Genomic DNA, 24,586 nt, shown 5'->3' on the forward strand with positions numbered 1-24,586 from the left:
TCATGAGATCCATGAATGTCGCCGGTGCATTGGTGAGCCCGAAAGGCATCACCACGAACTCGTAATGCCCGTAACGAGTCCTGAATGCTGTCTTCTGGATATCCTCATCTCGTACTCTCATTTGATGATATCCAGACCTCAAGTCGATCTTGGAAAACCAAGACGCTCCATGCAACTGATCGAATAAATCGTCGATCCTCGGTAAGGGGTAACGGTTCTTGACCGTCAGTTTGTTCAGCTCCCGGTAATCAATGCACATCCGGTGTGAACCATCCTTTTTCTTGACAAAAAGGATCGGCGCTCCCCACGGCGAGCTACTCGGCCGTATAAACCCCTTCCCCAGCAGCTCCTGAAGCTGTGAGGATAACTCCTGCATCTCTGGTGGCGCAAGGCGATAGGGCGCCTTGGCGATAGGCGCTGCCCCCGGAACCAAATCAATACGGAACTCTACCTGCCTCTCGGGAGGCACACCCGACAACTCCTCGGGGAAAACATCTGGGAACTCGCGCACTATTGGGACCTCACCGATCGACCTCGGTCTCTCTGCATCTACTCTCGTATCCACCACATAAGCCACAAACCCACTACAGCCCTGCTGTAAACTCTGCCTCGCTCTAGCGGCCGAACAAAATGCTGACCCAGAACGGGAACCCTCGCCGTACACCGTAAGGACTCCCCCACTGGGGTCTCGTATCGTCATCAACTGTCGCTCACAGTCAATCACAGCTCCGAAACGGCTCAACCAATCCATGCCCACTATGACACATACGTCCCCCATAGCAATCGGGACCAGATCTATCGGAAACTCGACACCGAAGATCTTGAGTACACATCCTCGAATCACATCAGTAGCATACACCGCTCGCTCGTCAGCTATGGAAACTCGTAGAGGTCGACTCAACGCCTCACGCTGGGTACTGATGTGCTGACTAAACGCTAGTGACACAAAAGACCGACTCGCACCCGAGTCAAATAACACCAAGGCAGGTACAGAACACACAAGAAATGTACCTACGCATATCACAATATAAGCATAACACTACAAACTCAAAATAAACAGAGGTAGTAGCGGGGCATCGACCCGTTTCGGAATGGACTCTGAATCGGGGTCGCGCATGTCCAGTACATGATCTTGTTTTGGTGAGATGAGGCATGGGAGCATAAGGATGCCAAGGGCATCAAATGCAGGATACCAGGGTAACGAATGGGTTTGGTTCTGGTAGCTTAAGCCATCATGGTGTGTCTCGGATTGGTTCTATCAGTAATAAGGCCACAACATATTGGAATCAGGAAACGAAAGGTCAAAGGAGGTCGAGTATGATGTAAGATTGCAGTTGTTCTAGTAACGTTCACCATTGCGTCGGATTCAGTGAAGGCAGGTCGTCAGCCTATCATGATCAGATGGATCAAAGGATTGAAGGTGTCGTGAGAAGCGGTATAGATAAGGCAGTTATTGCCAGATGAGGTGTCCCTCGAAGGTCACATGGGACTATTGTGCATGTGTCTCTGGCTCGGCAATCGGGAAGGTGTCCGGTGTTCCGGATAGTGGGCAGGAAACTTGGGGACCAGGAAGGTCCCGGTTGTTCGTCAGGAAGGTAGTTATGTGGCAGCAAGATGAGTTGGAGCAACTTCAGTGATTTGGGGGTCGTGTGTGGAGTTTCTTGTCATTCGGTACATATACTAAGTTGTTTACGGTTGGACTAAATATTATCAGGAGCTGAATAGCCAGTTGGGAGATAAGTTCTGTGATCTCGGCAATGATTCGTAGTGGGCGGCCTGTCAGGGAGACAGGCCATCTCGAGACTTCAAGTCTCAGATTGAGTAAACGGAATTATGTTACAAGGGATTCATTTCACCTTCGGGTCTTAGAACTCTACGGGGTTGGTCTTAGTTGCCTTGGAAATGTTGTGGTATTTTCGGGCTTGTGGACGTGTTGCTCAGGTTGTTTGGTATGACGGGGATGGAGATGCATGATTTCGAGGACGAAATCTAATTTAAGTGGGGGAGAGTTGTAACACCCGGTTTAGAAGGTGCTCGGTTGCGACTTCGGAGGCCAAGGGTATAAACATAATCTTTCGATTCGGCCTTCTATGGGTCTCATGGGTCTTATTCGGAAGGTTGTAGGGCTCGGGTGTGGAGCTGGGAGCGTAGGGTTTCTCACCACCTTTTCGTGGATATGAAGTTCGTAGGAAACGGACTTAGAATGAAGAAGTTATAGTACTTTGAGGTTATTGGCATTATTGGTCCTTAGTGGAGAAAAGTGGCAAGGAGATCCCATGCATGCAAGGTGGCCAACACAAGAGTACGCCCAGCGTAGAAGGGATAAGTGGTAGCGGGTGTTGGAGGCGTAAGCCCGGCGTACGAGAAGTACGCCCAGCGTACGCTTAGAGTCCCTAAACCCTAATATTTAGGGTGTGCCACTATATAAAGAACATTATACCCTCTAGGGTCAGCCTCCTTCTCACCCTTAGACAGTTTTCACGAAACCCTAATCTTCTTTGAGTGTTCTTGGAGCTTGGAAGGCTTTGTGAGAGCATTTTGGTGTTTTGGATCCACCCTTCAAGGAAGCAAAGGTCAAGGCAAGGTGTTGGAGCAAAAGAGAAGGTTCGGATATGGGATTGTTGCTTTACTTTAGACCTTTTCAAGGTATAAAGTCTTGAGCTTGATGATTAATCTCTTAGATCTCTCTTAGGATGAGTTTATGGACTCTTTTGGTCCCAAGGATGGATCTTTATGACTCAAGCATGTTTTTGATGGGTTTGAGCCATAAGAACTTTCCTATGTGCACATACAAACCCTAATGCTTGGATCTAGGTTTCTCTAATTGAACATGCAATGTTTCCAAGGCTTACAATGCTAGATCTAGAGATAACAATTGAATCATAACACATGAAATCAGATCTAGAAGAATACCTTAAGTTGCTTGCTTGAATCTTCTTGTTCTTGGAGCTTAGAGTCACAATTGTCACTCCTCTAATGGCTTACAAACACCAACTAGCAAGAGGATGATTTTGGAGAGAGAGGAGAGATGAGAAAATCGGCTCTAGGGTTTCAATCTTACAAGAGTGGCCGATTTTCCTCACCCATATGGTCTATTTATACTATGAGCTACTAGGGTTACATCCTTAACCCTAATTGAATAACTTAGGCCCTAAGCAATCCAAGGATCCTTCTAGATATGAGGCTTGGACGAATTTAAGATATCCTAACCCTAAAATGCGGCCACCCTAATATCCATAAGGATTCATAGCCCAAAAACACAACTATCACACATTTGACAGTTTAAGCCCCTTTATTCAATTAACCTCTTTTAGTCACCAAATTAATTCTTAATTAATTTATGACTAATATTAATCAAACAATATTATTATTCCTTTAATATATTATTCTCATAATATATTAATATAATAATATCTCTTCTCTCTTCATAAATCACCCTGTCAAGTTGCCATGGTGAAGGCAACCCAAAAGGACCATGCATCATCGGGTCAAGTACATACTAAAATAGTTATGGACTTAGACACTAATCCAACAGTCTCCCACTTGGATAAGTCTAATAACTATTCTGCGTATGACTTCAGATCCTGATCTGCAATCGTAGCTTTCAAAAACCGCTGTCAAACTCTGATCTTATCAGTAACGCGTCCTTTAGATAAGGGATCATATATTCCTTCATTCTAGATATCGTATGAACTGAGACATGGATTTTAATCATACTCTCTGTTCATGTATTGTTTCCCGACTTCCGATTTATGACGACTGACAATAGACTACAATTGAACACATCAACTTAGTCCCGGCTTGGCCAAGCGCTTAGGGTATCATCACTAAATCATCGAGGGGCCCACATATATCGCTTTTATCCCACTTTGGGTAAAAGGAACGGATAAACTTTGACTCAATGCTCGCTTGCACTCACTCACCGAATCACACACAACAATACGTTTTATAACACCAAGTTACTAGTGCGTTTACGTATTATCAATGTGCAACCGACTCGCAAGATACAACTCACACATCTCGGTTTCAAGAATACAAGATATTATCGTCTCACCAATCACTCGTGATAAAATCCATGAAGCGATCCAAGTGAGCGTGGGTTTATTCCAATACTCTAATCTTATAGCAGCACTCATGAACCCTGCAGCAAACTTTTGCTTATGTCTAAAACACTTTAGACAATCTACAGTCAGATTCATGACAGTCTTCTTTCATTCCTACTTCCAAAGAATGAGCGACTGTGGAGGGTTTGAATAATCTCATTATTCGGGAAGTCAAAACATGCAAAGTAAAACACAATAATAATACTAATCCTATATGGCCTCAAACCTTTGAGTATAAATAAAAACACCTTTTACTTAATCACCATATTGATTACTCATTATTTGTTGTTTCGGGTAATCAACTTCTTACTTGAATTATAACTGCAATTGTTCCATGCTCTTAGCATGCACACTATGTTTACCTATGGTCCTTACTTTGTGAAATAGTATAATTAAACAACATTTTCAATCACATTCATTTCACAATTTCTAATCCATTAGTGTAAGAATACAAAATTCTCACCACTACTAGAATATGTTAGATTCTAACATTTTATGCAACAGTCCTTTCGTAATGTCACGGCACAAAAGTCACCAAGACTCGGCCAATGAAATTACAAAATCACAAAATACTCTATTGGAGATTGTTACAAGACAATTCCATAGTCATGAAGTCTCATATTCAAAGTACATTCCTTTGAACATCCTTCTTGCATAAAAGCTTCTAATCTAGATATAGATTCTCGATATCCAACTCCCAATATGGAAACATTTCCATATCTTCCATATGACAACTCATTATAAATAAAATCTTATCTATTCATAATATAGTCCATCCATGACTATATTTTCAACTATCCACAAGCGACCAATCCTTGGCGAACCTTAGATTGTCCTTGGCAGTTGTTTAATTATTTTAGTCAAATCCGGTTCTATTCCCTTTTTCCCTCTAAATGCCCTAGGCATTTTTGGAAAAAAAATTTAGAACGGTCGAATGTTACAGCATATGCAATCGATCCTATACCCGAAGCGTATGGGATACAATCCGCAGCGAAAACGTGATACTTTACCAGTTTCTTGCTATAATATTGTCATAATATTTCTATTTGCCGTGTTCTCAAAATTCGAACTATGAAGAACGATGTCGTAATCATAATCGAACTTTGAGAATGCAAATAATAAATATACCCTTGACTAAATTCAATTAAAGTTTCTCGATCTAAGCTTTTAGATTGGAAACAAAGTATAACACTCTCTCCCTTAATTATAGCAAAAACAACTTTTCAACCCCTGCAACTTTGCAAAATGAAACTTTTGTTTTTCTATAATTAATATTGCCAACTTGCAATACTTAAATAATAACCATGCTCCCACTAACATGATGATTATATCCATTCCAACATAACATTTATGCTCCCACTAGCTTTGACATGTATTCAGAAACCATCTAAACTTCCAGAAAACAATACTTATTGACTTCCAAAGTTCATTGTTTCTAATACGATATGCTTCGATAAGCCTTTATCTAAGCTTCTCAGAATCACACGCCTTTCCTTAGATAGCTCACATGTGTGTCTAAAAATTCTAGAACTTATTTTACTAAGTCCCAAATGTTCAGACTAACTACCAAATCTCACAATTCGAACTATGAAGAGGGATGCCGTAATCATAATCGAATTTGAGAATGCAAATTACATAATCGCTATCTCCTTAAAATCTCTCTTAGTGAAAGCGTTTTCTCACAATCATTTTCATGAAGGAGAGAAACCTTATGATACTTAGATTTTATGGTGTATGTGTTCCTATCCATGTGAATTTGCCATAAGCATAATCGAAAGATAATGTTTGTGACAAATTCAAACCTTATGGATAGAACTTGTTCATTCTTAATTTCTTGCCACCAAGGGTCCCACCATTGCTTCCAAGTTGTCTAGCAGCTCACTTATGCCAGTCAATGTACTTTCATTGAACAAGGTGCTTGCTTTATGCGGTCTATTGAGAACTCGTAGAACTCATATGCATAATTACTCAATAGGATTGGCACAAAAATAAAATTTTGTCAATACGATAGGTTACCAACCTCAAGTCGTGTGCTAGTGATCATTGATTAGGTTTGTTCTTGAAGCTCTTCAAGATCATTTATACTCCCACTGACCTCTTGACATATATGATTCTCTTGTCAAGAAACATTTCTTGAGAAAACAAATATTCAAGAGTTAGTGCAAAATTCTATTAAGACTAACACTTAATTTAATTTGTTCTAGTTGGTCTTTGTCTTCTTCAAGACATCACAACTTACAAATTCCAAATGTGTATGAATAAGAAAACTTTCTCTATTCCACAATTGATAAGTGTTACAAACCTACTTAAGATGTGTCACTTAATGTCACAATCTTAATTTTAATATTCGATATTGGAACAAAGTATGATTTATCTTAACGACTTAACCACTATAGCAATTCCTGATTCCTTTTCTTAGCCAAACTAGTGCACTAAGGTATCCTTAGAGGATGGATTGTAATACGGTTCTTTACAATTAAGACGATCATAAAACCTGATACAGAAGTACTCTCCCTTCTTCTTAGATTGGAGAAACTTCTTATCTTTCTGCCTAATTGATTCTTTTCATTCGTTCTGTCATTTATTGAAACTTTTCAGTGGTTCAGAATCATGCTTAATCCTATAAGCATGACCACATTCACTAATCCTTTAGTAAATATGACGAATAATCTAATTGTTATTTATGACGAACTTAACTGGTGCACAACATCGTGAACCCGTTCTCCTAATCCTTCACTTGACTCTTTGTCAAGGAATTAGTCTTAAAATTTCTAAGTATCAAGATTTCCATACATCACATGATTCAAATCATATGATTCCAAGATTCTGTCCAATTGAAACTTGGACGATGGGAATCTTTCTTTACTAAGAAAAATTTCCATAAATAATATAACTAAGAATCACATCCATTTATTATAGAAACACGCAAACATCAATTTTCCACAACGATTTCATTGCAAGGATATAAATAAATAAGTCAAACCAAAAATTTATTTATTTCATAAAGCAGCGGAAAAACACGTCCTTACAATGCAAAATCAACTGAAAAACTATGTAATCAAATGTTCCTAACAAATCTATCATAACTTTCTAAGCTCAAAATCTGATCTTCGAATTCATGTGATCGTAATCCATTTCTTCGTGATCAGACTCATCTTGCTCTTCCATCAAGCTTCTTCTCTTTTCTCTGATCCTGCAAAACATTCAAATGTAATCTTATCACATTATGTATTAAGAATCAATGAATAGGAACTTAATGGAGTTAGATAGTGGATATTACCTGAGGTAGAGCCATACTTCTTGACTCTCCCATCTCTTAGATTCTTCAGGTTCTCTGGACAACTTCGTATCCAACGCCCCTTCTCTTGGCAACAGAAACAGGTGGCTTCTCCTGGAGCGACCACGGAAGCATGGTTGGTTGAGTTACCAGACAAATATGCTCCATTACTTTGCCAAATCATTTCTGATTCAGCGGCAATTAGCATGTAAGTTAGGTCAATGAGGGTCGCGTTAATATCCATCATATAATACTCTCTTATGAACTTATCATATGATTTAGGAAGTGACTTAAGGACCCAGTCTACAGCCAACTCCTTTGGGAAAGTCGCACCCAACATTATCAACCTATTGATGTGTGATTTTATCCCTAGGACGTGAGCACACACGGATTTTCCATCTTCATGTTTCATTGCCAATAGAGCTTGAGTGATCTTGAACCTTTCAACTCTTCGGTCTTGTGGGTTTGGGAGAACGACAGGAGGGGGTGCAGGAAGTGAAACCAAGCTAGTCCACAATGCAAGGATTGATCTTTCACCTTCATTGTGTAAAAGACTTTCACTTTGAGTGGGAAAACATTTTCCATGGGATTTGGGAAGACCATAGTTAGATTCGGACATCTACAAAACGGGAGAAAAATCAAGTCAGTTGATTGAGTCCTTAATAAATCACCCAAAATGAGATATTAAGGTTAGGACCCAACACAATACTCTACAACTTGGGAGAGGGATGCCGAAACCCAAATTGCAGAACATTTTGAAGGTAAGTGAATGACGATTCACTAATTTTCCACCATGAAAAACGAAAAAGAGATTAGGTTTTAAATGTATTGAAAAACTCCTAGATCTTTTGAGATTCATTGAACTCTTCAATGGCATGTTTAAATCTTGATATGCCCCTCGATTTGTGACTGGGATGTCGAGGATCACAAAACAGGGTGTGAATAACCATGCAAACTTACATGGTACCCCCAATGTTATAGTCACCTATTCGATGTGCCGGTTAACCACACACGCTCCACCGAACTATGACAAACATTGAGTCACCCTTTGCCACCTTTGCTTAGAACCAATTAGTGTGCCGGTTAACCACACACGCTCCACTAATGTCTCCGCAAGGGTACAAAGTGTAATTTCATGGAATTGCATCAATTCACTTTTGCCTAAAGTAACTAAGATTGGGAATTTTGTAAAAAGCATTTAGTTACTTTATATAGATTCATTATACTTTTAATGAGGAAAGGTTTGCCCGATCCTACCCGTTCGGCTAACGACCCTCCACCAATCAAGGAAGCGGTGGGTGAGAATGGACACCCATTAAACGGCCATTTTATAGGTCATAACCTTATACCCCCCCTTATAGATTGGCTTCGTGAATGAGGCCTACTAACGGTAAGACTAGCATTTAAGTTATACATATATATATATATATATTAATCTTATAATATTATAAGTATAGGGTTGAATTTTAAAACTCGTAAAATTCTAGGGTTTGAAATTTAAATTATTCAAATTAAACTTTTAATCACAAAACTTAAATTTCAAAACTTGAGGGCAAGTTTTGAACTTCTTAAAACATAAAGGATCAAATAGCAAATAATATAAATCAACTAATTAATTTAATGATTATCTAAATTTGACCTAGTCAATATTACTTGCAAGACAATTTACCAATTTAATTCAAATAATCAATTATTATCATATAAAGAAATTATTATTCAATCAAATGGTAATTATCTTTTGTTTAGTCAAAGATATACTTAAATATATGATAAAATTCGGATTTTAATGACCCAAAACAATTAAGGCAAGTATCCTCAAGCAAAACAGCAAGAAATCCCGAAATCTACTCTAACTGACGCTTGAACTCGCCGAGTTCCATTATGAACTCGCCGAGTTGGTGCTACTCGCCGAGTCCACAATGGGACTCGCCGAGTTCATCAGTCAGGGGCACAAAAAACGATTTTTCCATGCAAAAAGCAATCAACCAAAGCATCAATTCAATAGAAATCAATCAAGGCTCTGATACCACTGATGGGTTTGAGCCATAAGAACTTTCCTATGTGCACATGCAAACCCTAATGCTTGGATCTAGGTTTCTCTAATTGAACATGCAATGTTTCCAAGGCTTACAATGCTAGATCTAGAGATAACAATTGAATCATAACACATGAAATCAGATCAAGAAGAATACCTTAAGTTGCTTGCTTGAATCTTCTTGTTCTTGGAGCTTAGAGTCACAATTGTCACTCCTCTAATGGCTTACAAACACCAACTAGCAAGAGGGTGATTTTGGAGAGAGAGGAGAGATGAGAAAATTGGCTCTAGGGTTTCAATCTTACAAGAGTGACCGATTTTCCTCGCCCATAGGGTCTATTTATACTATGAGCTACTAGGGTTACATCCTTAACCCTATTTGAATAACTTAGGCCCTAAGCAATCCAAGGATCCTTCTAGATATGAGGCTTGGACGAATTTAAGATATCCTAACCCTAAAATTCGGCCACCCTAATATCCATAAGGATTCATAGCCCAAAAACACAACTATCACACATTTGACAGTTTAAGCCCCTTTATTCAATTAACCTCTTTTAGTCACCAAATTAATTCCTAATTAATTTATGACTAATATTAACCAAACAATATTATTATTCCTTTAATATATTATTCTCATAATATATTAATATAATAATATCTCTTCTCTCTTCACAAATCACCCTGTCAAGTTGCCATGGTGAAGGCAACCCAAAAGGACAATGCACCATCGAGTCAAGTACATACTAAAATAGTTATGGACTTAGACACTAATCCAACAGTTTTTAGGTCCAGGGTTGCCACCCTTAGTATCATGTGAGTCCCATATGCATTAAACTTTCAATCTTTAGGGCTCATTTGTGCCCATGCTTGAGATCTAGCCCTTTTCATGAAAGTTTGTTGTCACATTTCAAGTTTGGGCTCATTTGGTGGATTGCAAGCCACCAAGTAATCAACTTTATGGATTAAGATGTCGAAGAGGACTTGGATCTGTAATTGTAGCTGCTGGAATGGAGTATTAGTCACTTAATGGAAAAGTAGCTTAACAGAGGAGTACGTTGGGCGTACGTGCAAGTACGCGCAGCGTACACCACCTTCAGCCAGTACGCTTAGCGTGCAAGGGAGTACGCCCCACGTACTCATCAATTATGGGCTTGGAGTGTTGTGGGCCTCGGGTTGGGTCAGGCAGTGGACTTTGGGCCTTAGTGAACCATCATAAGTCAGATGTTTTGGGCAAGGAATATGTTTGGGCTTAAGGTAAGGCCCATTAGAGGGATTGGGCCAAATTTAGCAAATTAGGTCATTAGTGGGCCACTAGTGGGCTTGGAAAGCCTACCTAGTGTTGGGCTTTTGTTTTGGGATTGGGCCTTAGTTTGGATCATACTGGGCCAGGGGTAGAATGGTCATTTTACCCCCATGCATGGATTAAGGATTATGGTATTGGGGCCCACTTGCTAATTGGGTATATTGATCGGTATTGATAGCTCAGGAAGGGGACAGAGCAACAGCTAAGGATTTCTTTCAGGAAGCTTTTGCATTCGAGGTGAGTCTCCTCACCATACCAATGGGTCTAAGGTACCAAGGCCGACCCATTTTATGATAGTTGGTATACTTGCTGTGTAGAGGTGTGTGGCATATTTATGCAGTGATATGTGGTAGAGATAGCTTTTACAGCTAATGGTAGAGATAGCCTTCATGGCTAATGGTAGAGATAGCCTTCAGGGCTAATGGTAGAGATAGGCTTTATGGCTAAGGGTAGAGATAGCCATTATGGCTAAGTGTAGAGATAGCCTTTGTGGCTGATGGTAGAGATAGCTTTTATAGCTGATTGATATGTGATATGTGGTAGAGGTAGTTCTTATAGCTAATTGATATGTATTATGTGGTAGAGGTAGCTTTTATAGCTAATTGAAATGTGTTATGTGGTAGAAGTAGCTTTTATAGCTAACTTGATAGGTGGATTGTGTGTGGGGTATGCTCTGGGGAACTCACTAAGCATTAGCTTACAGGTTGTGGATTTGTTACAGGTACATCGGATCCTAAGGGCAAGGGCAAGGCTTGATGGCACAGCGTTCACTCTCTCACAGGCGTTTTATGGGACACTCTGATGTTGGAATAAAAGTTGTATTTGACTTATGTTTTGAAAACAATTGTAACTGGATTTCTTAATGTATGGGAATGTGTTTGGATAATCAAAAATGAAAAATTTTCTTTGTAAAATTGGGTCGTTACATTCAAGATCTAAATTTTATGCACTAAAGTGGCCAAAAGCTCATAACACCCAAAACTAGCTAGATCTAACAAATACATCATCAAGATTCAAACTTTATACCTCCAAAAGAAAGATCAAGGTGAACAAGGGCTGGATCTACAAGATCCAATGCAACCAACACTTCTCCAATGAGCTTCTTCTTCAAGGTGAACCAATAACACTCCAAAGCACTTAAAACACATTTTTTGCTCATAAGGCTCAAACTAGGGTTAGGGTTTCAATGGAGGACGTTGGAGAGGTGGAGTCTGAGAATGGAAAGGGTTTGGGTAAGTGAAGGTATTTAAATAGGGGTTAAACCCAGAAATTAGGGTTTGGGTTCTGATCGTGTGTGTCCAGCGTACTCTTGGTATGCCTAGCATACCAGGTTGAATCTACGCGATCATCCGTGCCTAGTACGCCCAGCGTACACCATGTACGCCAACGTACTAGGCTAAACCCCAGACCCTCTTAACTTCTAACAGTCATAACTTCTTCGTTCCAACTCTGTATTCGACGATCTTTATATCCATGGAAAGGTATTGAAGAGACCCACACTATTATCTAGACATCTTGTACTAAAAACTTCTCGAAATAAAATCTTTATTTTATGCTAGAAGCCTGAAACATAACCTTTCCCATTTTACCCCTTAGCTTTCATCAAATAATCCAAGGTTTAAATCATTTTCCCAACATCATACACCTCCAATAGAGTCTAAACTTCATTTCATTGAAGCCCAAGGCATCCATTTGATCCATTTTTTGTCCATAATCCTGAAATAAGAACTTCTCGAAACTAGATGTTACAAGTTTATTGATTCAGAAGCATCTATGATATTCAAAGGAAAGATCGAAGCAATTGAGAGAAAAGAGTAGGTGGGGCCCTCTTATTTTTTAATTGTTTAAATATATAAATAAGTATTAGATTGAAAAAAATGAAAGAAAAATAGGAGACAAATAGCCCAAGGGTATTACAGTCATTTCAGTTTACTAAGGGACCAAATCCGCAACGAAACTACCTCAAAAAGACTACACAGCCAAAAAAGTTGAGGTTTGGACTAAACCTCATAAAAATGCATAACACAAGGACCATTTTTGCAGTTTTGTCTTTTTAAAAACATTTTTGCTGATTGGCAGTTTTGACTTTTACTTTGACCGTTGACTTGTTTACCGGTTTGACTTTTGGTCAAACTTGAGTAGAATTGTGCATTTGGCTAACGATTTGTTTCGGTTTGGCTTTAGGAAGATTGGGTTGGATGTTATGTTGTTGAGGTAGTTGTTGGGCTTCTGTTGAATAGTTCAGGTGAGTCTCTTCACTTTACTTGTGGGTCGAAGGCACTAATGTCGATCCACTGGATTATGTTTATGGGATGCTAGTTGTATGTGTGATACTTACATGTTTTGTATGTTGGGAGGGGCGCGTTATACGAGTTAGGACGAGGCCCATTATACTTATTGGGAGGGGGCCCGTTATGCGAGTTAGGGCGAGGCCCGTTATACTCATTGGGCGAGGCTCGTTATACGAGTTAGGGCATGGCCCGTTATACTCATTGGGTGGGGCCCGTTGCTTGTATGGTATGTGGTATTGTGGTGACAACGGATTTTAGGTTTTTTCGACCGGTTGTTGTGGTGGTGTTGAGAAGAGATAGAGAGATAGAGAAGCAAAATATGTTAGAGAGGTGGTGGGTGTGGTAGGATAGTAAGGGTGGGTGGGATTTTTATTTTTTATTTTCTTATAAATATAGAAACGAAAAAGAAAAAGAAAAAAGAAAAAGGTAAGTGCATAATTGTTATTATAAAAAAAGTTCAAAACAAATTGGACCACAGTCACAATAAATGAAACCTTTCGGACTCGTGGTGCAACTCCAAAACATTTTGAATTGAAGTCTCAATTTTTAGCAAATCACACGGACCAAATTAGAAATAGTGTCTTCTATTTATCATAATATATATTTGACAAAATTGCAAAAATGGTCTATGTAGTTTGTCGAAAATTACCACTTTGGTCCAAAAAGTTTTGAACTAGCACCATCGGTCCAAAACTTTGATTTTGTTGCGAGTTTGGTCCAAAATATTTTGAAAATATCCAAAATGATGGATACGCCCATGGTATTTTTTTAATTAATTTTATTTATTAAAATAAAAAAATGTAAACATCTTTCCCCCTTTATCTACCTTTTTATGTTTTTGTAAACACCCCGTTTATCACTTAACATCACATCATTGGTCAAGCATAATCACCACCACCAGAAGCCTCCGCCGCCGGTAGCACAACTACCACCACCTAGATCCGTTGTCGGTAGGAGGGAGATTAAGAGACATGGTCGGAACTACAGAGATGAAGAGAGACACGAGCGACTTCTCACTCCATCTATAGACAGAGACGGTCTCGGTCCACTATCGAAGTTCTACAAAGGCAGCGACATCCGTACTCGCTTCAACCCTTCACAAACGGAAATCAAATCTAGAAACTCAACCACAGACGGTGATGACTAGTTGATCAATGTCGAATCTTCAAACCCTAACACCTCTGCAAACCCTAGCTCGGATCTGCAAACCCCCGACAGGCAACGACGCTGAAAGCTTGACGAAGACATTCGAAACTCGAGCCATAGATGTCAGCGGCGCTTTAACGGGCCTAGCCAAACCCTTACCGTGGTGACGAATGGTGTCACAGTCGCAATCGTCGTCTTCGGTTTTCAAATCTACGTGGTGGTCATTGCTAGAAAATCGATGTTGGTGGTAGTGTTGAACTGTGTATGTTAGAAGGTTGTTGTGGTGTTGACCGGTCATTTTCGACTGGTGGCAGCGGTTTCCGATTAGTGGCGGTGGTTTTCAGCTGGTGGCAGTGGTTTCCAACAGTTGGTGGTGGTGGTTATTCATATATTTCCAGCAGGTGATGATGGTTGTGCTAGTTTCTATTTGTGAAAAATCAGAAAGTAGAGAGAGATGGGAAAGGGGAAGACGGTTGAAATTTTCTTTTTTATTTTTTTTAATCTGAAAAGTATTTAAATAAATAAAAAACTGAAAAAAATAAGGACAAAAATGTCATTATAAAAAAAATCAAAACAAATTGGACAAAACTCACAATAAAATCAAAGTTTTTGACCAATGATGCTAGTCTAAAAAATTTTGGACCAAGTGACAATTTTGAGATAAACAAAGGACCATTTTTGCAATTTCTTTTAAATAAAACAAAATAAAAATACATCAATGGTATTAGTGTATATAAATTGGCGACAAAACTGCAAATTTGGTCCTTGTGGTTTATAAAAAACTTTGGATGGGGTCCAAAATCTTTTCGACTTGCATGGATGGTCCAAAATCAGAAACTTTATGTGGATTTGGTCCTCTGAAACTCTATTATCTTTGAATTTGGTCCGCATACAACCTAAAATGACTTATATGCCCTTCCAATGATTCTTTTTTAATTTCTTTTCCTTTTCCTTTTTGTATATTTATATTAATCCCTTTTCTCTCTCTATCTCTCTCTCTCTCTCTCTCACACACACACACACACAAATGTCACCTGCTTCTTCAGGATTCCATGGAAGAGTTCCAGTTTTATTGTCGATAGGTTCTTCAACATCGATCTACAATGAAGACTCATCATCACAATGGAGATTTTCTGATGATGTCTAGTTCATGTGAAAATGCTACCTTGGCGACTCAATTCTCTTCCAGAATTGGTACTCCGCTAACCCTCTTGGTGATTCCTTACAAAGGGCTAAAATCAAGACTCACCCATCTTCACTGATAAGAACACTAGCATCAACAAAGATCATCTGGAGGGGATTCATGTCTGAACATCGGTGTGGATGAATGAAGATTAGCAAGAAATCAACCAACACCGTTTTCGATACCCCAAGTCAGAACCAATAGCATCGTTGCTTCTTCTTTCTCCATTCAATCGATCTAAATTTTGTAAAATCTCGTATTCTCCAATAGACATGATATATTTGTTGAATCCACCTTCTAGCATTGCATAAGCCAAATAAATTTTGTACCTGCACCCATGTTTGTTCTTGATTGTGCATAAAACCCCAAAATTGGATGTTGGAATTGCTAGGGTCGACGGTGATAAGAAGGTCGTCGGACCTGTTCTACTTAAAGATGCATCTCTGATAAGGAGGTCATCGGATTTACAGCTAGAGGAAGAAGAAGATGCAGGTAGAGGAAGAAGATGAACTTAGAGAACTCAGATAAAGTTCATGCTCATTAATTTGAAGTTATGGCCGACGATTGGTCGATAGGAAGGACGGTGTAGACAGCAATGCCGACGGTGGGGGTAGGCCATAGGAAAAGATGAAGATGAGGGTGGTGGAGATGGAGGGGTGTGGTGGTGGTGGTGGTGAATAAGTGAAATTAGGATGTGGTGGTTGCCTGGTTGGTGTCATTTGGAGAGAGAGAGAGAGAGAGAGAGAGAGAGAGAGAGAGAGGGGGATGAGTAGTTGATTTTATTTTTTATTTTTTCATAATTATTAAAGAGGGTGAAAATTTATTTGTTTTATTTTTTATGATTATTTAAATACTAAAACAAATTAAAAAAATGTAAAATATAAATAATAAGGGCAAAATAGTCATTTTAACCTTTTTAGGACTAAAATCACAGAAAGTTTCTGATTTTGGACCATCCATACAAGTCAAAAGGATTTTGGAGCCCATCCAAAGTTTTTTACAAACCATAAGGACCAAATTTGTAGTTTTGTCTAAATTGGCGCAACAATTGTTTGCCTATTTTAGACACCGGCAGTGTACTGCACTACTACCACACGTTCCGGTGAGCGGTAAAACCATGGTCACAAAATCCGTCAACAAAAAACCCCTGTTTCCTCACTATCTCTCTCCCCCTATAAATTCGGCATCCAGTATTTAATTTATCATTAAGTAGATCCACCACAATCAACGATAATCGGCTATAAACTGAACCGATCTTCACCTGATTTCTTCATAATTCTTATACAATTAAAGCGATCGATAGATTAGGAATGTGCGGTGGCGGTAATCACGATCACGGCGGATGTAGATACGAAGCTGCGTTCCACGCCTTTCAGATGCAAAAGCAGAAGCTACATACCCCGTCAGCGATGGCGACGACAGATGTTAAGCGAGATGGTCTAAGACGATATTCCAGCGAGATGCAGCCGGAAACGAAGGATCGGAAGCGAATCAGGGAACTGGAGAAGGCGGAGAAGGTGCTCCACTTGATTTTGTGGGGACCTAACTCCTAACTCATGATTTCTTATCATCTTATTATGCGTTTGATCTCGAGTATTAGCCGACTCTACTTGTATATAAATTTGGTAGAAATTAAGGAAAGTTGTATTTCAATGAACAATATAATGATATATGCATATAAAAAAGACGATAGGGATATGTCATATATGTGTATTTCGCCAATGATATTTTGAAATAAGATAATCATCACAAACTTGACTTGTTTTTTTTTTTTTTTAATTTTCATTTCAACATTAAAGTTTCGTATCATGAAGCACAAATACTTAATATACAGATGCGTAGCAACTAACTGTTCTCTAAAACAGCACAAATAGAATATAAGGGTTAGAATAAGTGGTTCTATAAAGAATTGCTTATGGAAATCGAATATGAAAAAACAGAAAAACAATTGTTTAAAGAATTGAATTTTTTTTGCTAAAAATAGAAATTTCTTTACAAACATTAAGTTGAATAGGTTGCCTCATCTGGGTTGAGCTCCAAACTTTTGGATTTTGGTCGTGAGCCTTGACTCATAGCTAACCATGTTATTGGAATGAGTCTGGTGTGGATTATGGACTAATAACTATATCATGTTTGATGCCATTATTTCAAACATAATGTGGTTGTTATTAATTTATCTATTAAGTGATGAATTATTTTGATTTCTGGTGCGATTAATCAGAACGATTAGTTATTATTTATATTTTCAAACTAATCGTTATATAAGATTAGATGCATCTATTTTGGTTCATGATAATTTTACAATTAGAATAAGAGCACAAGAAAAAAATGCTTGTATGTTTTAAAATATGAACTCTAATCAAATAATTAATATTTTTAAAATTAAGAAATTCTAAAATATTAACAATCTCTAATATTGTTTTTTATCTCAATAAACATTTTATAACGCGTTTTATTAGTATAGAACAATCATGCTTTGTGATAAAACACTTAAATGTGTCAACAAATCTCAACATAAACAACAATAATATACATATTTTCTTTCATCAAACTCATAGTTTACAAGAAAACTCAAGGAGCCACAAAAACTTATGAACCAGGCGCGAACTTGGTGGCATAGACCCATGCATTGTTAGCCACAGGGTCATCCAAATGGTCCAAAAGGTTCTCCAATGGTCCTTTCCCTGTTACAATTGCTTGAACAAAAAACCCAAACATTGAAAACATTGCTAGTCTTCCATTCTTGATTTCCTTCACTTTCAACTCAGCAAAGGTAACCGGGTCGTCAGCAAGTCCCAACGGGTCAAAATACTGACCTCCCGGGTACAAGTTGTTACCATCTCCAACACCATCAAGCCCGTTAATACGGAACCCTTCAACTAGGCCCATTAGGACCACTTGAAAACCGAGTACTGCTAGTATGCTTTGTGCGTGGACCAAGTTAGGGTTGCCCAAGTAGTCTAGCCCACCTTCTGAGAAGATTTGGGATCCGGCTTTGAACCAAACGGGCTCCTTGAAATCCACTTTGACCCATTTTGCAAGGACTTCGGGTGTGATGGAGCCCAGTGCTCCGAGCATGGCCCATCGCCCGTGGATCACCTCAAGAGCCCGGTTTTTAGCGAATGCCTCGGGATCAGCGGACAAACCAGCTGTATCCCAGCCATAGTCACCCGGGAATTCACCGGTCAAGTAGGATGGTGTTTGAGCCGAAAAGGGGCCCAAGTACTTCACACGGTCTGGCCCATACCACAAGTCGTTTCCCTATTAAATTTCACAATAAATATCATCAGTTTACTGCAATGTTGCAAAAGTCGTTAGAAGCTAGTCGATCTGAGATTAGTCGAGATACCTAAATTGTAAATTATTTAATTATAGAAAAATCAAATATAACCAAGATCCAATGGAGGTCAAAGTTTGAGACAATTTTTAAAAGATACACATTTTCAACTACAAATATAACAATATTATTTTTAGACACGTTTTTTAATTACAAAAAGCAGATATTTAACATTTGAAATAATTAATATTCAGGCATTTTGAACGTATATATCTTAAAAGTGGGTCTGTTGGTGACGGATTTTTACGACACTGGTTTACTATAATTTTTGGAGCTAATTTTTCATTTATAAACATATTAACAGCAGCAGTGAATTTACATAAATGTTGTGAGAGGGATAGGTTTTACCATGGTGAATTTGCCATTGACCATGGAGACAGAATCTCTAAGAGTGTTGGCATTGGATCCTTTGGTTTGACCCAAGAAAGGGGTGGCTCGGACCACAGTTGTGGAGCTAGAAGCAGTTGCAGCCATGGATGCCATTGATGGGAGCTTCAATGAGATCGACTGAGGAAGAAGGTGTAGAAAGAGGGGGTATGTGTAGGCATCGGGAATTAGAGACTTGTGGCTAATATTGCATTGTGGTTTTTTGACAAATAAGCAATTTCATTTGCACCAATCAGAACACTTGGAAATATATCTCATATCTACATTCCATATTTGCCCTATCTATTATATCAAACATTAGAATATTCGATGAGACATGTCATCTGGATTTATAAGGTTTCAAATTTAAGCCCTGCTTGTTTTTTTAAAGTCTGCCTGTTACGTAAAAAAAATCCCAAATTTTATTTGATATATAGAGAAGATGTTTGGTATTGACTAGTTGGATATAAAAGAACATTAATCATAAAAAGTGAGAGTATTTTTTTTTTTCGTTTATATGAGGAACTAATGTCGTAATTTACTGCGATAATTTACCAAAATGCAACCAAATATATCAACGATCTTAAAATCATTGAATTATATTTTTTAAAAGATGTCATCATGTTGATGTTATTAACTGGTATTATAAAATCTTTCTAAATTCTGGATCAAAGCCCAACCTCTAAAGAGGAACAAATGGAAAGCCCAAAAGAGGGTAAAAATAATTGCGGTGAACGTGGATCGAACACGTGACCTTCAGATCTTCAGTCTGACGCTCTCCCAACTGAGCTATCCCCGCTAGATGTTAATTTCTTCTACTTATTAATTATTATCATTTGTATACTCTATAAAACAAATTTTTTTAAAACTAATTAAGTCTTTTTTAAATAATTTCAATTTTGACCATCAAAATAGGAAGCAGATATGCGACAGGCAACAAATCAGCACCATGATTATCCCAACTCCTCTCGTCTTTATCCAGTCCGATTTCCCGCCAAATTGCAAGAAACTAGTGACGATTTCCCTCCTCCGCCATCGATTTCTATAAAGCAGGGCATCGTTGAAGTTATCGATTTCTATGAAGCAGGCATCGTTGAAGTGTTGTTCATCATAACCATAACCAGGTTTGTATTCATTCGATCTTCTATAGCATATTGTTTCCTTTAATTGATTGATATTTCGTACGCACATGTTTTAGTTAGGAACGTAGAATGTATTGATCTACTTCATTGATTGTTATCTGTTTAGTGATTTTTCAGCTGCTATTCATTGATTGTTATCTGTTTGGTTTTCAAAAACTTACATGAAATGTTTTAGCGAAGCAAATGTATGATTCTGATCAAACTTCTTAAAAATGAGCAGCTTCATCTACTTCAGACTCCTAATAACTTGTTAATTTCAAACATCCAAGTTAATTTTCGTTCTAATTTTCATAAGCATCCTGACACTTATTTGAATTCTCTTCCAAATTACAGTAGATCAATCCCAAAATTCATAGCCATCAATGTGAAATTATGCATTTGCTCTTAACTTACGCTACTTGTATGTATATTTCTTCTAGACTAGAACACATGCTATTCGAAAGCTCATGAGAACATTATAGGGGTTTGAAGGCATTACTCTCATTGATTTAGTCATTTTGGTATTGGAGCAACCATAGTACTCCTGTTGGTTGGATTTAATTATCTAATCTACACATGTACTCATATTGATATAATTTAACCAAACAACTGCATCTTGAAATTATTCAGTAAGAAGTAGAAGGCTTTTTACAAGAAATATGGCTCCTACCGAAGATCGGATAACCTGGAACAACGAGAATATTGTAATATTTTGTGATGTTTGTATCGACTATATTGCTAAGAATAGACGTGGTCAACTCATGAGATGGAAAGAGATAGAAGATTTGTTTACAGAAAGGATCGGTAAAAGATATCACTCTAAAAGCTTAAAGAACAAATATGATTCAATGAAAAAAGATTGGCGCATTTGGAAATTTTTAAAAACAGGAGAACCCGATTTAGGTTGGAATCCAACGACCGGAAAGCTAGATTGTCCAGATGAATGGTGGGAAAGAAAGCTAAAGGTATTATTGAAATATTATTTTTATTAGAATTATAGTGTCTTATTAATTCATTTTATAGGAGAAAGCCGATGCCAAGAAATACCGACATAAGGGAGTTTGTCCACTTGTTGAAGAAAAATGGGATCAATTGTTCGGAGATGCAGCATAATATACAAAAGGTTCACGAAAACCATTCTGAAATTATGGGTTTGATCAAGAAGGGTAAAGACACGAAAAAGGATGAGGTAGGAACAAGTATTGATGAGATAATGGATATTATGAACCGAATAGTTGCAAATGATGATGATGTTGAGGTTGGTGGAGATATTTGGTGTCATGCAATGCTTATGTTGCGGGATCCCACTAATAGGGAAATATTCTCCAAGATGCCAAGTGATGATGCTAGATGGGCTTGGTTGAAGTTTGCTCAAACGAGAAATATATTTTGAAGATTTAATTTTGATTGAAATATTTTCTTAGTGAATTGTTCTTTTCAAGCTTATTGATGTTAGTACTTAGTTAGATGCTAGTTTTTTATTAGATGCTAATATTGTTTATATGGGTCTTGCATTTGAGTACATTAAAACCAAAGTTGCAACATTCCAATGCATATCACATCATATTGAAAATGTATGCCTTATTTTAAAGTAAATGAATGCGATAATTTATATACATATATTTCTATATTGTTATTGTAACATTTTCTTATCAGGGTGCATTGGTGGTACTCGTATGGATGCTTGTAATAAGATCAGAAAAGGAGTCCTTACATTCAATTATGGATGTATGTGACTTTGGTATTTGTTTATAATCGGTAACAATTTGAATATGTGCTTTCGACCAATGTTCAAAGTGGTTTTCAAATGTGTATCTCTTCGAAGTTGTACTGAATATTTGTTTGGTGAGTTGAAGTTGTGGAAAATATCGAACAAAATGCCAAATTTTAGTGTACGGTTAAATTATGTGAATTATGAAATACATGAAGGACTAATATAATTTTTTATTTTTTAAAAAAATGGGAGAATGAGTGTGAGTAGCCATGAGCAAAGGTCCAAACCCGGCCAAAGCGGTTGAAGGGGAAAAGTCTGCCATAGCCTAAACCGGTTTTGATGTGGGATTTCAGTTTCAAAACGAGATTTCTACCCAAATTCATTTTCCAAACGCTTTTTTAACAATTTACTTAAATTATTTTCTAATTTTAAATAACAAATAAAATAGACTCTTAGGGAGGCGGGAGTCATTCTCTTCCAACCCACTCAACTCACTGCACATCATTTTTTTTCTCTTCTCTCTCTTTCTATTTTTTTCCAACCCACAGCACATAGAAATCTTATTCTTCCCAACTCACTCAACCCACTTACCACATCATTTTTTTATTTAATTAAATTAGAAAATATAAATAAAATATAATTTTTTATAGAATTTTATAGAGAAAACACAAAGTTATACAATTATATTGAGTGAAGTGTGTGTATTGATCTCATAAATTTATACAAAATTACATTAATAAAAAAATAAAGAAATTATGGGTTGAACAAAAGACAAAACATCTCTGGGAATTTATTCATTGAATTGACTTCATATTGACTCTATTGAATTGAATTATTCTGCATCATTTAATTAAATATTGAAATGAATATATAGGCACATGCATGCAATCGGCTTCACCAACCCGCTGAATTGAATTAATTGCTTGAACCCGTGCATCCCACAGAGCAAGGTGCCCTATGCCGGCTGGTACCGTTGCATCCCATATTTGAACCCGCCGTCGACTCTGTCCCCCGTTATGGCTTTTGTTGGAATCTTAAATTCCTTAATATCCTACCAATGTTTTCCACTCCAACAAAGTAAACTTGATTCCTGGAACAAAGTAAGGGACACCAACAAGTGGTTGGGTCTCATGTGTATTAATTATAGGATTAAAATGATTCTATCAATCCTATATATTCAGTGTATTACCAAGAGGGTTAAACACACCAAAAACACAGCAACATACATAGACATATACACATATATATGTAATTGGTTTTGAGTTATATTTCCAATCAATCAAAGAGTTATTTTGATATATATATTTGTCTGTGTCTTTACAATTGCAATATTAGAATTGGTATCAGAGCTGAAGGAGAGGGGCTTTGAATTCATACCTGGTGATCAAGAAGGACACCGGTAAAAGAAGATGTCAGATGTCGATGATACTGGAGGTGCTACTCCTCAGGTGAGGGAGAAGTTGATCGGTTCATCCAATGTCACATGTCTGATGCTCACACCCACAAATTACACTGTATGGGCGATGAGAATGAAGGTTGTGCTTCGAATCCACAAGGTGTGGATCGTGATCGATCCAGGAACCGACCAAAATGAAGAAAAAGATTGCTTAGCCATGGGACTGCTATATCAATCCTTGCCAGAAAACCTGATAATGCAAATCGGTGAACAAGAATCAGCAAAGAAACTCTGGGATGCAATTAAATCAAGAAACGTGGGGGCTGAAAGAGTGAAAGAAGCAAGGCTACAAACCTTAATGACGGATTTTGATCGGCTCAAGATGACAGAGTCTGAATCGATAGATTCCTACGCCAGAAAGTTGTCCGGTATCGCCTCCAAATCAGCGGCCCTCGGAGAAACGATAGACGAGTCTAAACTCGTCAAGAAGTTCTTGAAAACACTGCCACGATCGAAGTTTATTCAGATCGTCGCCTCGTTGGAGCAGGTACTCGATCTGAAGACGATCAGATTTGAGGATGTTGTAGGTCGACTAAAGGCGTACGAAGAAAGGATAAGAGAAGATGATGGCGGAAACGAGCAGAGGGTTATGTTCACTCGAAGTGGTGAAGGTTCAAACCACGGTGGTGGCTGGAGCGGTGGAGGTGGTTCTGGTTCAGGGGGATCGTCGGGAGGGAAGAAGGAGTCGAATAAGGGAAGAAAAGGGGGTTCGGGGGGTTTTAATCGAACCGGGTCAGGTGGATCCGGTGGAGCCGGGTCTTCAAACGGATCTGGGTCAAAATCAACCCAACCCAATAATAAGCCCAAACAGCCCAATAACCGGCCCAATTCCAATTCGGACTCAAACCGAAACCCGAAAAAAGATCTGTCGAAGATTATATGCTACAGATGTGACAAGTCGGGCCATTACGCATCCAAATGTCCGGACCGAACCCAAAAATTCCAAGAAAGTAATTTTACCGAACATGACGATGCCGATGAAACAGTATTTTTACACGAGACCGTATTTTTGAACGAAGAGAAGGTGATACCGTCTCGATACAACTCACAAGAAAACGATGTATGGTATTTGGATAACGGGGCGAGTAATCACATGACGGGAAATCGTTCATTTTTCTCAGATATCGACGAAGGAATAACCGGAAAGGTTAAATTCGGTGATAATTCGTGTGTCGAAATAAAAGGGAAAGGCTCAATTCTTTTCCAAGGAAAATCGGGGCAGCAACGTTTGATGACAGAAATATATTTTATACC

At 38.2% G+C, this 24,586-nt stretch overlaps 2 protein-coding genes and 1 non-coding gene across 4 annotated transcripts; 1 reads left to right on the plus strand and 2 right to left on the minus strand.

Moving 5' to 3' along the window:
- Positions 1 to 17,853: 17,853 nt before the first annotated feature.
- On the minus strand, positions 17,854 to 19,209 carry LOC145115186 (chlorophyll a-b binding protein 13, chloroplastic-like). The gene is made up of 2 exons (XM_079051410.1): positions 19,024 to 19,209; positions 17,854 to 18,599 (listed from the first exon to the last, which is right to left on the minus strand). The coding sequence occupies exons 1-2, from the start codon at positions 19,156 to 19,158 to the stop codon at positions 17,928 to 17,930; spliced, it is 807 nt and encodes a 268-aa protein (XP_078907536.1). The 5' UTR covers positions 19,159 to 19,209; the 3' UTR covers positions 17,854 to 17,927.
- Positions 19,210 to 19,767: 558 nt separating this feature from the next.
- TRNAF-GAA (transfer RNA phenylalanine (anticodon GAA)) lies at positions 19,768 to 19,840 on the minus strand. Its single transcript has one exon. It is a non-coding gene; the product is annotated as a tRNA-Phe (tRNA).
- Positions 19,841 to 19,973: 133 nt separating this feature from the next.
- On the plus strand, positions 19,974 to 21,760 carry LOC145116850 (L10-interacting MYB domain-containing protein-like). 2 transcript variants are annotated; one of them, XM_079053164.1, is made up of 3 exons: positions 19,974 to 20,165; positions 20,793 to 21,127; positions 21,186 to 21,760. In XM_079053164.1, exons 2-3 carry the CDS (start codon positions 20,822 to 20,824, stop codon positions 21,273 to 21,275), a joined length of 396 nt encoding a protein of 131 aa, XP_078909290.1. In that variant the 5' UTR covers positions 19,974 to 20,165; positions 20,793 to 20,821; the 3' UTR covers positions 21,276 to 21,760. The 2 variants fall into 2 exon arrangements, with proteins under 2 accessions (XP_078909290.1, XP_078909289.1); XM_079053163.1 differs by having other exon boundaries at positions 20,793 to 21,108.
- The last annotated feature ends 2,826 nt before the right edge of the window (positions 21,761 to 24,586 follow it).

Source organism: Lactuca virosa, chromosome 5 (genome assembly GCF_052849685.1).
Source record: "Lactuca virosa cultivar CGN04683 chromosome 5, Lactuca_virosa_CGN04683_v6, whole genome shotgun sequence".
NCBI classification, from domain to species: domain Eukaryota; kingdom Viridiplantae; phylum Streptophyta; class Magnoliopsida; order Asterales; family Asteraceae; genus Lactuca; species Lactuca virosa.

Bases quoted from the DNA above. Each gene is read 5' to 3' on its own strand.
- LOC145115186 (XM_079051410.1), bottom strand. From the start codon at position 19,158: ATGGCATCCATGGCTGCAACTGCTTCTAGCTCCACAACTGTGGTCCGA. The intron at 18,600-19,023 runs GTAAAACCTATC...GAAATTTAATAG, and splicing joins TCAATGGCAAATTCACCATG to GGAAACGACTTGTGGTATGG.
- LOC145116850 (XM_079053163.1), top strand. From the start codon at position 20,822: ATGGCTCCTACCGAAGATCGGATAACCTGGAACAACGAGAATATTGTA. The intron at 21,109-21,185 runs GTGGGAAAGAAA...TTCATTTTATAG, and splicing joins CTAGATTGTCCAGATGAATG to GAGAAAGCCGATGCCAAGAA.